Below are 13,182 nucleotides of genomic sequence, written 5' to 3'. Positions count from 1 at the left end.
TACTTTGCAGCTAGATGTCTAGATGATTCGTCTCTTAAAAATAGTTTATTTAGAGATAAGAAATTGTTGGGAAGGCATCTCTTGGGTTCCTTCCCATTAGCTTGAATGACTGCCATGCTCATGTTCTGCTACATAGAAGCTTCACTTGTAGTTTCAGAGCTTACTTGGATATGTCAGTTTGGTGATCATATATATATGTAATGTATCTTTAACAGACAGTTTTAGCATTTGTATTTCCTTACAGAGTTTATGAGGACACAATGCAGATGTACATTAATTCATTCAGTAGTTATGTCCTAAATTATCTTAATATTGCATCAGACTGTAAAACTACATATGGAAGAAGTATTTTCCAAGGACAAGCTTAGAATCTTTGGCTCTTGTTTCATATTATCTTTAAAATTAACACATTTTCTCAACTTTAAATAGAAAATAAGACCTAATAAATATAAAATTAATGTAAATATGCAGGTGCTTTGGTTTTCTGTTATTCCACTGTGATATTGTAGGATTGTTACTTCCAGGAATTATTTCATCCTTGAATAAATATATTATGGTGCTATTAAAATGTATGTATGTATCTATTTCAAATGTTCAGTGATGAAGAATACTTCTAAAGAGAGTAAGTGTCCCCTGCCTGCACCATCCATTCACCTTGGTTTTGGCCAGGAAATTCCTTGGGAATGTTTCTCTATTTTTTTTTTAAGAAATCAGGTCCTCCAGGTCAAAAAGGAGATTACAAAGATTTCCCAAAGATAAAACAGTTAAATTGCCATCAGTCTTTAAGGTAGCTAGCTCTGCAGTCTGGAGTTTCTGTCTTTGAATTGCTTTTCTTCTGAGAGTGCCTCTAAGACCTGGTAGTTAGAAGTATAAAAACCAATTTAACAAGAACATCCATAATGATAAGTTTTATTGTGTTATATTTCCATGGTTTAACTGTTCTCCAAGTGGTCCAAGGCTTTGGAAGGTATAAGTAAGTTCCCTTTAAGGGAAAAGAGGGCAATAAAATTTTTAATAACGCTGGTGTTACCTTACTGTGAGAGGCATGGGCAGTTAGTGAATATGAATTAAATTCAATTTAAAATATTTGGGATCCTTTAATGTCTTTGACAGTTATGAACTAAAGCTGTAAATCTCACCTCTTTAATTAATAATTGTTATTATCTGAAAACTGATGGTGCCTGGAAGACATGGCATTACAATTACCACACTTAATTCTAAGGGCTTAGTTCTGTCTCCTCAGCCTCAAGTCTCAGAGGGAGTATAGCTGTCAAGCATTACAAAGCCTCAGGCTGTCCCCCTTTGGCTGGAAGGTAGAGCATGCCGATCCCTTCAGTCTCTTCTCTGGGTCTCTACTGCTGCTAAACTATAGGACCTCCAGGAGTGCAATTGGGTCATCTCCTAAATTTGCTGCTTTGGATGCCCTCAGAGGAGACAGCTAGAGTTTATTTTTAGTAAATAAGTAAATAAAATCTTCAAACTAGTGCGAGACAAGACACAGAGAACTGGGTGATATTACAATCTGTGTAGCACAAAACAGGACAGATGTTTATTTTCTCTAAAATATGACCTTTCTATTTATGCAGTTCTGTGCAGTGGTAAAATACAGTTACCTGCTTGAGCTGTGTCTTTTCAATAATGTGTGTGCTTGTGTAGACATACACACACACAGAGAGCAGTAGGTTTCTAATTCCTTCTGAAGGCAACAAGGTCCATAAAAGGTCTGTAACCTTTGTAGAGTACTCTGGTATGGTGAATATGTACTTTACTGGTCTCTGAGAACTTAAGGAGCAAGAGTAGCATCATTTACCAGTAGTTAGGACTTCAGCCTGTTTGAGGCTACTCATGAGTCCAGGGAATGTCCCAGAAGTGACTGATTACACCCATTTGTCTCAGGGAAGCATGCCATCACCTGCACTGGTGCTAACCCTGGCACCAAATTTCAATGGTTGATAATAATTCAAAAAGGTTGCAACAGTAGCCTGATGCTGAGGGACATTCAATGTGCTACAGGCTGTTAAACTCAGAATGAACTCTAGTTAATGCAGTCAAAAGTGATGCAATGAAATAGAAATAGAAATAGAAAATATAATAGAATAGAATAGAATAGAATAGAATAGAATAGAATAGAATAGAATAGAATAGAATAGAATAGAATAAAATAGAATAGAATAATTTCAGTTGGAAGAGACTTACAGTGATCATCTAGTCCAACTGCCTGACTTCAGGGCTGACCAAAAGTTAAAGCCTATTATTAGCCTACACTAACAGGCATGGGACACTGACCACCTCTCTAGGGAAGCCTGTTCTAGTGTTTGAACACCCTCGCAGTAAAGAAATGCTTCCTAGTGTCCAGTCCAAACCACCCCTGGTGCAGCTTTGAACCATTCCCATGCAGTCTATCAATGGATCCCAGGGAGAAGAGACCAGCACCTCCCTCTCCACTTGCCCTCCTCAGAAAGCTGTAGAGGGCAATGATGTCACTCCTCAGCCTCCTTTTCTCCAAACTAGACAAACCTAGAATCCTCAGCTGCTCCTCACAGGACATGCCTTCCAGCCCTTCCACCTGCTTTGTTGCCCTCCTCTGGATGTATTCAGGACCTTCACATCCTTCTTAAATTGTGGGGCCCACTGCACACAGTATTCACAGTGAAGCTACACCAGTGCTGAATACAGTGGGGTAATTGGCTCTTTTGACTAGCTGCTTATACTGTGTTTGATGCAATCCTCTCTCAGTTTATATGGCTGACATTACATCCTCCTAGGTGCGGAATCCAGCATTGCAACTTTTTAAATTTTATCCCATTAATCATAGCCTAGTGCTCCAGTCTATCTAGATTGCTTTGCACGGCCTCTTGTTCCTCAAGAGACAACACCTCCCAACTCCGTATCATCAGCAAACTTGTTAATGGAGCATTCAGCTCCTTCATCCAGATCATTGATAAATATATTGAACAGAACTGGCCCTAGAATTGAGCCCTGAGGCACACCGCTGGTGACTGGTCGTCAGCTAGATGTAGCCCCATTCACTACAACCCTTTGATCTTTGCCCCTTCAGCCAATTCTTCACCCGGTGCACTGTGAACCCACTAATCCCACAGTTGGACTACTTGTCCAGAATAGTGCTCTGAGGGACAGTATCAAAAGCCTAACTAAAAACCAGAAAACTACATCCACCTCCTCCCCTTCATCCACTAGGCAGGTGACCTTATCATAGAAGGATATCAGATTAGTTAACCAGGACTATTCCTTTGTGAACCCATGTTGACTGTGCCTGATGATTGTATTTTCCTTTAAATGCCATTCAAAAGTACCCAGGATAATCTTCTCCATAATTTTTCCAGGAACTGAGGTTAGACTAACAGGTCTGCAGCTTCCTTGGTCTTCCTGCTTGCCCCTTCTGTAGATTGGAATAACATTGGCTAGCTTCCAGTCACTAGGGACCTCCCCAGAAGGCCCAGGCTCCTGCAGCTCTTTGAGATGTCTGCAAGAAGGCTTCCTCATATATGTTTAAGGAGAGTTTATTCATGGGCATGCATGTGGAGATGTGAGACTGGGTTCATTCATGCTACAGTGTTGCACCACTTCAGCTGGAGTTGTGTTTCAAACAGTTTCAGACATGAAAATTATTATCACAGTGCTAACATACTTTAGTTAGGCTTAGCCAAACCAATTCCTATTTAATTTATGATAAACTAACTAGCTTTAACTGAATATTTCAGTGTTTGACTTAATCTAAAGTCATTCTTCCTGAAAGGAAGATATTGATGGACCAACTGCACAGTCTGGGATTAATATCTGAGACCCTGTTGCAGTATTCCCCATTAGGTGAATTCATTTAATTTGTTGATTTTATTTTTTTTCCCCATAAAGATTCTCCCTCATTCCCCTGTGCTGTTTGCATCTTTAAATTTTAAGGCAAAATATTGCAAGTACTCCTTGAGAATAATAATTTTCTATCAATATTTCTTCTTAGTCTACTTTGATATTTTCTCAACATTTTTGTTTTCTAGCATTCTAAAAGCATATTCTTGGAGTTTTTCAGTGACTTATTTCCAGTTCTCTTTGAACCTGTTGAACTCTCAAGTTTCCTGCATGTGTATTCTTATAGATGCAAATTCAGAATGCTGGTGTTTTTTTAGATTACTGGTTTTGAGTGTTGCTCCATCCTCTCTGGTGATTTCATTCAGATTTATTTGCAAAACCGAGCCTGTTTTCTGAGGTCACTTTGAATTTCAACTTGAAATGACAGTAAGCCCAATTGTCCCTTTTTTGCTCATCATTAAGGAACTTTTAACTAAATTATTAAGTGTCTTATAAGATTTGTAGTGCAATAGAAGGTCAAATTCCAAGTGAGTTGGAGAGACATTCTCCCTAAAGACAAGGAAGTTGAATGGTTTTTTATAAGTGTGTGAAACTAAAGTTTCAAGTTATGAATGTTTAGATATTAATTACTCTGGAAAGGAAAATTTCATTGTCAAATTGTGAAGGCTGTCTTAGTTCAATATTTGCATTGCTACTGTGTACTGATGGGGTGGATAAGAAGTACTTTTATCATACCATTGTGAAATTTGCAGTTTTGCATTAATTGGTTTTGTACTTCAAGCTACTCATTATCCTGTGAGATTACCATTTGCAACTTTCTTCTACTTCTTTCTTGACCACATCTGGCAGAAAGAGAAGCCTCTTCCTGTGGTATAGGCTGATGCTGTGAACGTCCTTTTTATCAATTTAATTATATAAATAACCAAATCTAGTGCATTTTACAGTACATTTCCTTAAGCAAACTAGATGGAATGCTTTTTAATAACCATATAGCCATTTGATGATTTTTATACTTGCCGTTTGAGGACAGTTTGGATATAGATTGATATAGAATTACTTAAAGTGCTGCATATAAATTAAGCATTAAAAAGGTAGATACAGCCAGACTAAGCAGCTTCAATTATAATCTTTGGTTATGCAGTTACTGCCTCAAGGACACTCCATCCATTTCATATCATATGTCCTTCTTTTGAAAGATGATCAGTGGGTTCAAGTAACATTTCAGCACAGAGGAAATTGCATAATTTATAGGCTTTTAGAAATGAAAAACAGACAACTGGTTTTCATAAATTAAATCTCCCTCTCTTTTTTTCTTCTGTCCCCTTACAGATTGGAACACTGAAGGATTACTACCACTTCTACCATAGTAAAACAATTAAAAGGTCAGTTCTCTCAAGTAGAGGTACCCACAGCTTCATTTCAATGGAACCAAAGGTAAGAAAATCCACGTATGTGTCTGAGGCAAAAGCCTTTGCATTTTTTATATGAAATATCATACCAGAGGACATTCACCTGAATGGCATATAGCATTACAAGAACTGACACACTATCTGTTCACTAAGGTTCCGCTTCTCATTAAAACAGGGAGAAGACAATAGCATGCTATTAAGTCTGTGCTATTCTTGGAACATAAGGTCCAACATTATTCATGGAGGAGTACAGGAATTTTGTTAATGCAGTAATCACTGTACTGTGCTTCCCTGCAAAACCACATGTGTAACATTTAGGTCTGCAGATCTCCTTCTGTAAATCAACCAGCTTTTGGAATGAAGATGACCAATGTGGGATGGTACAATGTTCAGAAGAAAGTTTCTCTTTCTTTTTCTGATCTTTTTCTGGACTTGGTGTGTGCAGGATTAAAATAAGAATGCTCTTTTCTGTGGTACTTCTGGTAGTTCCTACTGATCTTAATTTTAAGATCTGTTTGCAAAATGGTTTCATACCTTTGGAGTATATAATATAATAGGTAACTGTCAACATAATTTAATTACTGATTTATAGTTAAGTATAATATTGTCTTGTATGTGTACCCAAGACACACTTGTGTTTTAATCCTTCCATTTCAGTGCTTAGTGGCTTCATCACTGACCGTAGAATTGGGACTCCTCTGATTTTCTTTTGGAAAAGAAATTTGGAGAAGATCCTATTGTCTTTTTTATGCTGTCCATGAAACCCGTTCTTGGCAACAAACCCCCAAGTCCCTGGTGTTTTTCAGTGGTGGTAACAGAGTCAAGCTTTTTTTAAGTCCATGGATGATGACTGTTGTCTGGGAGGGGTTTGTCATGTTCTACCTGACAATTTATGAAAAGTAAGTTATCTGTAAAAGACAGTTTGAATAATGTAGATGTACAGTGTAGAAGTTGAGCATCATACAGGAATACTTCTGCAGTCTGGAAAGCTGTATTTAGGGCTGAAGTTCCTGTTCAGGATAGGACAAGACTAGGAAGGTGCACACAAAGCGTGTTCACCCCTATGTTGATAGGGCTGTACTGGTTAACCCTTTAAGAGTATCAGCAGCTCTGCTGAGCAGTGTATTTTGGGGATTAGTATGAAAATGATCAGGGTCCAAATTTCTGTTCCTGTGAGTGCTGAGACTCACCATTCAAACTACAAGCACTGCACTTAGAATAGGTAATACTGCAAAAAGAAGGGAAAGCGTTCACATCTTCATCAGTCCACGCTCTTTCCTGTGTGCACAGAGGTGGAGCGATTTACACACAAATGCACAAGTTCGCATGCACGTACCACCATAAACTGGTGTTACAGCCAGCTTCCAGATACCCCTTCTGCACCTCTGGCAGCCAGCCCAGACTACTGTGGCCAGAATCATGGGATACTCTAAGGCAGAGCACAGCAGAAAATCAGAACCATCATTTTTTTTCCAGCACTTTCCATGTTACACCATCTAGGTCTTGTCCCCAATCTGTGCTGCTGCTGGTACAGAATTTCTGAATTTCTAAATCATTGTTAAATATTGCTTTAATATTTAAATTATTGCTGTTAATGATTCTGTACCCAAAGGGAAGCTGTCTGTCTAATACCTAGATATGGCAGAAGTGTTTGTAATTGACTTTGTGACTACTCCACTGAACCTGGGCTTGGGAATTCTTGTGTGGCTGCAGACATGTCAATATACTGACATGTATTTGTAGAATAAAGGCCAGTTTGTCCTCAGTGTGTCTAAGAGTTTGTCCTCAGTGTGTATAACATTTAATGATTAATAAGCAGACTGGAAACTTAATTGTATTATAATTAAAAAACTGGACCTTTTAAAAACAAGGTTTAATATTAAATAAGGCACATTGCACGGTTGTGCGATTTTTAAAGGACCACTACTATATGCTATTATATTTATGAGTGTGACTCTATCTTATGCCAATATTTGCAGCAGATTAGATGGCATGTGTATTTGTGAACAAAGGAACACCAAGATTTATTTACTTTCCAAATCATTTAATGGTAGTTTACTTAATGCTTAAAATGCTCTCTGTGTAACATGCACACACAATTAACTTGATCTGTGCTTGCTTCAGATGTGGATCACTAATATGCTCATTTATGAAATTTTAAATGATGGAATTTTTATTGAGTGGTAATTCATTATGTAAATAACCTTCATATAATGGAAGAACCATTATGAAATCTGGTATTTCTAAACTACTTGTGTGGATAGTGTTTGATTTCACTGTGTGAATGCACAGGGAAAGATAAATAGGTAATATAAAATCTTGCTATTCAATTAATGAATTGGTTTGAAGATCTTTAGCTTGATTTTTTTTTTTCTTCTGAGAAAGCCTCTTGACACAGTTATAAACAATATGAATAGATCCAACAGGGAACATAAACTGAAGACATGTGGATTACACATTTTGATCATTTTTTCAGCATTAACCAAATATTACTCTCTATTTAGATGAAAAGATAAAGGATATGTAGTGTAACACAATTTTGTCCATTATCATCCACATCCTTGCCTAGCAATGCTACATGTTGTCATTTAGAGATGAAATGGATTAAGTAGTTTTAGAAAGAGATGCCCAAATGAGGCTTTAATGTCCCCAACATAGATTGTCATATAGAAGATTTGAAACATAGCTTTATCCACAGCAACTCTTCTATGCCTGTGTATAGTTACATGGTGTTTCCTATGTGTTGATAGAAAAACAAATAAGTGAGAGAAGTTTGTGGATTCAAAACAGAGATTAGTACTATGCATCAAAGCTAATTGTTGAATGAAATCTATTACAGAAGTTTCCAGTCTCTTCAGCTGATGTGCTACTTGTGGTTGGCCTTTGGCAAGGGTCAATGAAAGCACCATACCATGAACTGAGAGCCTTTTTTTAGCTTCATAGAGTTTGCTCAGCAAAATTATTTTGGTGACACTACAGTGTATGAAACAATGGGAACAGGAGTGAAAAGGAAGTAGGAAGAGGGACAGAATCAGTCCACAGCTGAAATGAATCATGAAGCTCTTGATTCAACTATTCAATAGAGGGCTGGAAGGCCCTCTATTGAAATCAAACTATTACAGCACTTCCAGGGGTGGGAATACAGAGCTGTGGTGCACCTCTGGGGGTTTGCTGCAGCGGTGAAATGAAGACTCACAGAGTGAAAAAAATTGCAAAGAATGATTGCAACCTCAGTATCTTAAGTCAGATGTTACATCGGTACAAGCATAAGGAAAATCAGTTGGAGCTTTTCTGTCACTGATGAAATTGCAGTTCCAATGAAATGTCAGAGTTGAAGTGCTTACGCATGACAATAATACATAGAAGTTAAATGGACAATATAGATGAGAAAGCTGTCTTTTTATACTGAACTGTTAATGTGAAATGAAGTGTTTGTAGTGAAGGGCTGTGATAATGAAATTTGTGACTCATGGTGAAAAATATCCCACAGAATCAAGTAGCATAAATGACAAAGCAATAATCCTAGAAGAACACAATTCTTAAGGTAATAAAAGGCAGCTTTAAGACTGATAATATGTTCAAATTGATATACATACCAACTGAAGTTTGTTCCATTTTGCTCATGAGGTCCCCAGTGCTTTGCATCACAACAGAGAAAAAGACATGTGGCCCACAGCAGTGCTCAAAAATATGAAATTAATAATTCGTGTTCCTGTAAAGCGTCACATTTACTAATGGGGAAAACATTTTACAGCATTAGTGTTTGTTTATCAATCTCAACTAAAATGTCATCTCCTTTTTTTCATTTTAATTGATTTCAAGTAGGTTTATTTGAGGTTTGAACTCCTGGTTGATGGGTTACATTCACTCATCTTTTAGAAATAGAAATATTTCCAGTCTCACTTCCACTGAAATAAGAAGTAACGCTACCTAATTTCAATGAGATACCGTGTTTGAACAGGATTTTGCAGAAGTGTCATGATTTGTCACTTCTGCTCCAGGATCAGAATACCTGGGGAAACATTACTCCAGACAGTTACATTTTACCCAGCCTGACCTAACCAGATCTCTATGACCTGCTGATAAAAAAATGTTAGTCCCAGGGTGGGGGAAGGGATTCTTACCTTTGCCATGACCAGCTGAATGGAACTGGTGATAGCATCATGTAAAATGCTGGGAAGTATGTCTTTGATTGAGACAGCACCAAATGATCTGGGCTGTCTTCAGGGGATAGGAGAATAATGCCAGAATCCTGTCCTTATTACTGGTAGGACATTTTGGATGTTCATGAGAGGGCAGAGGAGAACAGAATTGTAGCAGCCACAAGTAAATGTTTCACAGAATCACAGAATCACAGAATTGTCTACGTTGGAAAAGACCTTGAAGATCATCCAGTCCAACCATCAACCCAACATTAACAGTTCCCAACTACACCATATCCCTCAGCGCTATGTCGACTCTACTTTTAAACACCTCCAGGGATGGGGACTCCACCACCTCCCTGGGCAGCACATTCTAACACCTAACAACCCGTTCTGTAAAGAAGTGCTTCCTAATATCCAGTCTAAACCTTCCCTGGTGCAACTTGAGGCCATTACCTCTTGTTCTATCGCTTATTACTTGGTTAAAGAGACTCATCCCCAGCTCTCTGCAACCTCCTTACAGGTAGTTGTAGAGAGTGATGAGGTCTCCCCTCAGCCTCCTCTCCTTCAGACTAAACAACCCCAGTTCCCTCAGCTGCTCCTCGTACGACCTGTGCTCCAGACCCTTCATCAGCTTCGTTGCCCTTCTCTGGACACGCTCGAGTCATTCAATGTCCTTTTTGTAGTGAGGGGCCCAAAACTGGACACAGTAATTGAGGTGTGGCCTCACTAGTGCCGAGTCCAGGGGTAAGATCACTTCCCTGTCCCTGCTGGCCACGCTATTGCTGATACAAGCCAGGATGGCATTGGCCTTCTTGGCCACCTGGGCACACTGCTGGCTCATGTTCAGCCAGCTGTCAATCAACACCCCCAGGTCCCTCTCTGACTGGCAGCTCTCCAGCCACTGCTCCCCAAGCCTGTAGCGCTGCTGGGGGTTGTTGTGGCCCAAGTGCAGCACCCGGCATTGGGCCTTATTGTAACTCCTACAGCTGGCCTCAGCCCATCGCTCCAGCCTGTCCAGGTCTCTCTGCAGAGCCTCCCTACCCTCGAGCAGATCAACACTCCCACCCAACTTGGTGTCATCTGCAAACTTACTGAGGGTGCACTCGATCCCCTCGTCTAGATCATCAATAAAGATGTTAAACAGGAGTGGCCCCAAAACCGAGCCCTGGGGGACACCACTCGTGACCGGCTGCCAACTGGATTTAACTCCGTTCACCACAACTCTTTGGGCCCGGCCATCCAGCCAGTTTTTTACCCAGCAAAACGTGTGCCCATCCAAGCCGCGAGCAGCCAGTTTTGCCAGGAGAATGCTGTGGGAAACGGTGTCAAAGGCCTTACTAAAGTCAAGGTAAACAGCATCCACAGCCTTTCCCTCATCCAATAAGCAGGTTGCCCTGTCGTAGAAGGAGATCAGTTTGTCAAGTAGGACCTGCCTTTCCTAAACCAATGTTGCTGTGTAGTTATACCTGTTGATATGGAGATAGCTGTCTAAGGAGTAGGGGAAAAGAAGGATTTCACCACAAGGTTATAGTCTTGCTTCAGCAAGGAGTATGCCACTGCATGTGGAACATGCCTTTGGGAAACATACTTTCGATCACTCTGGATCAGACTATTCATCACAAATAGAGAGGAGGATTAAGTTTTCACTGCTAAGATCATTGTCAAGTTGTGTTTTCGAATTATTTATGAACTTAAATGTTCAAAGAGTGCAGTATGATGTTGAGTAAGGAGAAAATAAAGCTTTGAACAATTTGGATTTAATGAGCACAAAATTCAGCAGTAATGAAGAACATTATTACAGTGCTAAAAGCATGGACTTTTAAAACCAGTATTGTGGACTTAGAGTTTAGAAAAATTCAGATGAAAATGTTGTTATGGGTAAGGCTTGCTTCATATTGGCAATGCTAGGTGTTAAGTTGTTAAACCTCATTAGTGAACAAAAAGATTTTGTTAGCTGAATAGAATAACACAACAGTTAAACTCTGGGACCAGGTGAGTTATTGATGTCTGCCTGGGTAGCCATAATCTGTACAAGGACTCAGAGGGCAAAGAATCAATACTGCTCTACTTGGTTGCAAAATAATAGGAACTGTCATGCTGGTTTCCATGTTCAGAGTTTGACTGGAGGTTTAAGTTAGTTATTAAGTAATGCAACATTTACCACTGTGGACCCTTTGTTTAATTGGCTCAAAAAGCTTTTACATGAGCAATCCTTCCATCTTCCATCAAGAATCAGACTTGTTATTTCCAAGGAGCCTGTTGCTGGGTGATTTAGAACACGAACTGAATCACAATATGTGAAAGGGCATAGCAACATCTCCCTTTAGCACCTGCCTCTGGAGTATTAAAAAGTTTCATGTAAACATGAGCAAATAGTCCTACAACCTGGATCTTTTGTCAGGGCTTTTTGAGATATGAAGTTGCTATTCACAGACAAAGAACTGCATTACATCCTGTTGTAATTAGTGTTGTCCTAACTGCTTCTCGTGTTGTTGTAAAGTTTGCACAAGTTGGATGGTATTTTGTTTGTTTAATGGTGATTGAAATCTGTGCTTATAGGGGTGCCTGGTATATTAGTTTTAGTTTAAACTGCATTCTCCATCAGCAAAAATGACTGAGAAGTCTGTTGCTTCAGCAGGAATCAAGAATAATTTTACCTTGTTGAGGCTGCATCAGACTTATTTTCATTTGTGACCCAGTATGGACTGGACTGCAGTTCACAGTATACCTAGACGTAGAGGAAAACCATAGTGATAAACCTAGTGAATAGAGCAATAATGGAGTGGAATTGCAGCCACGTTTTGTAACAGGTTTCTCCCTTGTCTGCACCTACCCAATACCTGAAACACTTGAGAAGGTAGGGTGAAATGTCTAATTGTTCTGAGGAGTAGCAACCTAAAGTTTGGTGGTCTTTTTCAGTACATGGAACAGTGTTCAGTCTGTGGTTGATACAAAACCAGCTCAAAGCTGAACCTTGGGTGACCATAACCAAAGGTGAAGAACTTAATCCAGAGCATGTTCAGACAGTATCATGTGAATGTATGTGGCCTTCCTCTTGTACTGTACTGGCCGAATCCAGTGCTTCTGTAACAGGAGATAACAGTTCTTCAGGCAGCAAATTTTGTCATATAATGGTAATTTCTCTTCATTTATCTACAATAGGTACAAATATTTAATGAAATTAATTGCAACACTAGTGGGACTGAGGTTTATTTGTGAAGAATAAAAGCTTTGTTAAGGTCTAATTCTGCTACTACATTAATGAGAGAGCGGACTTTTCTATTAGTACTTAAAGAAACCCTCAAAAAATAATCAGTGAAGCTTCCTAGTGGAATTACCTTTTGATGTTTTCTATTGAAAGCAGAAAAATGGCCAGTAAGAATTCAGTGTAATATAATTTTAGAAAACAAAAATGTCTACTGTCAGGGAATATGGAAGTGTTTCTTTAAATAAGTTATTGTGTTTCATTATCTACACTTACATTTCTATTTCATCATGATTATCCCAATTGTTAGCACCTGCCTTAAAGGGGTTTTGTGCCCTTGATATTGCTAATTGCATGTGCATTAAAAAGAAATACTAGATTTCAGAACAGTCCAATCTGTCACTTTACAGAACTCCTTGGCAATGACAATCTCACTGTTAACTTTTGGGCAAGAATTGGAGATTAGTCAAGAGGTTTTAACTGGCTCACTTCCTAATAAGTGTAGCAAATGGATTGAGGAATGAAAAAAAAATTATTCAGCAGAATTGCATTCTCTTGCTATTTTCATATCATTTTCTTAATCTGATAGTGAGATGGG

At 39.0% G+C, this 13,182-nt stretch overlaps 1 protein-coding gene across 6 annotated transcripts in view; it reads left to right on the top strand.

The window, feature by feature from the left end:
• Positions 1-13,182, top strand: part of PCSK5 (proprotein convertase subtilisin/kexin type 5) — a 257,528-nt gene that overhangs the window by 20,295 nt on the left and 224,051 nt on the right. For all 6 annotated transcript variants that reach the window (XR_012626955.1, XR_012626956.1, XM_074855002.1 and 3 more), the window contains exon 2: positions 5,155-5,259. Coding sequence is in view for 4 of the 6 variants with exons in the window: in XM_074855002.1 (XP_074711103.1) it covers positions 5,155-5,259 (105 nt within the window). In the remaining 2 variants the exon portion in view is untranslated. The remainder of the gene's footprint in view (positions 1-5,154; positions 5,260-13,182) is intronic.

Source organism: Strix uralensis, chromosome Z (genome assembly GCF_047716275.1).
Source record: "Strix uralensis isolate ZFMK-TIS-50842 chromosome Z, bStrUra1, whole genome shotgun sequence".
NCBI classification, from domain to species: domain Eukaryota; kingdom Metazoa; phylum Chordata; class Aves; order Strigiformes; family Strigidae; genus Strix; species Strix uralensis.
The sequence above is the reverse complement of the archived record's forward strand: the minus strand, read 5'-3'. Positions and strand labels throughout refer to the sequence as shown.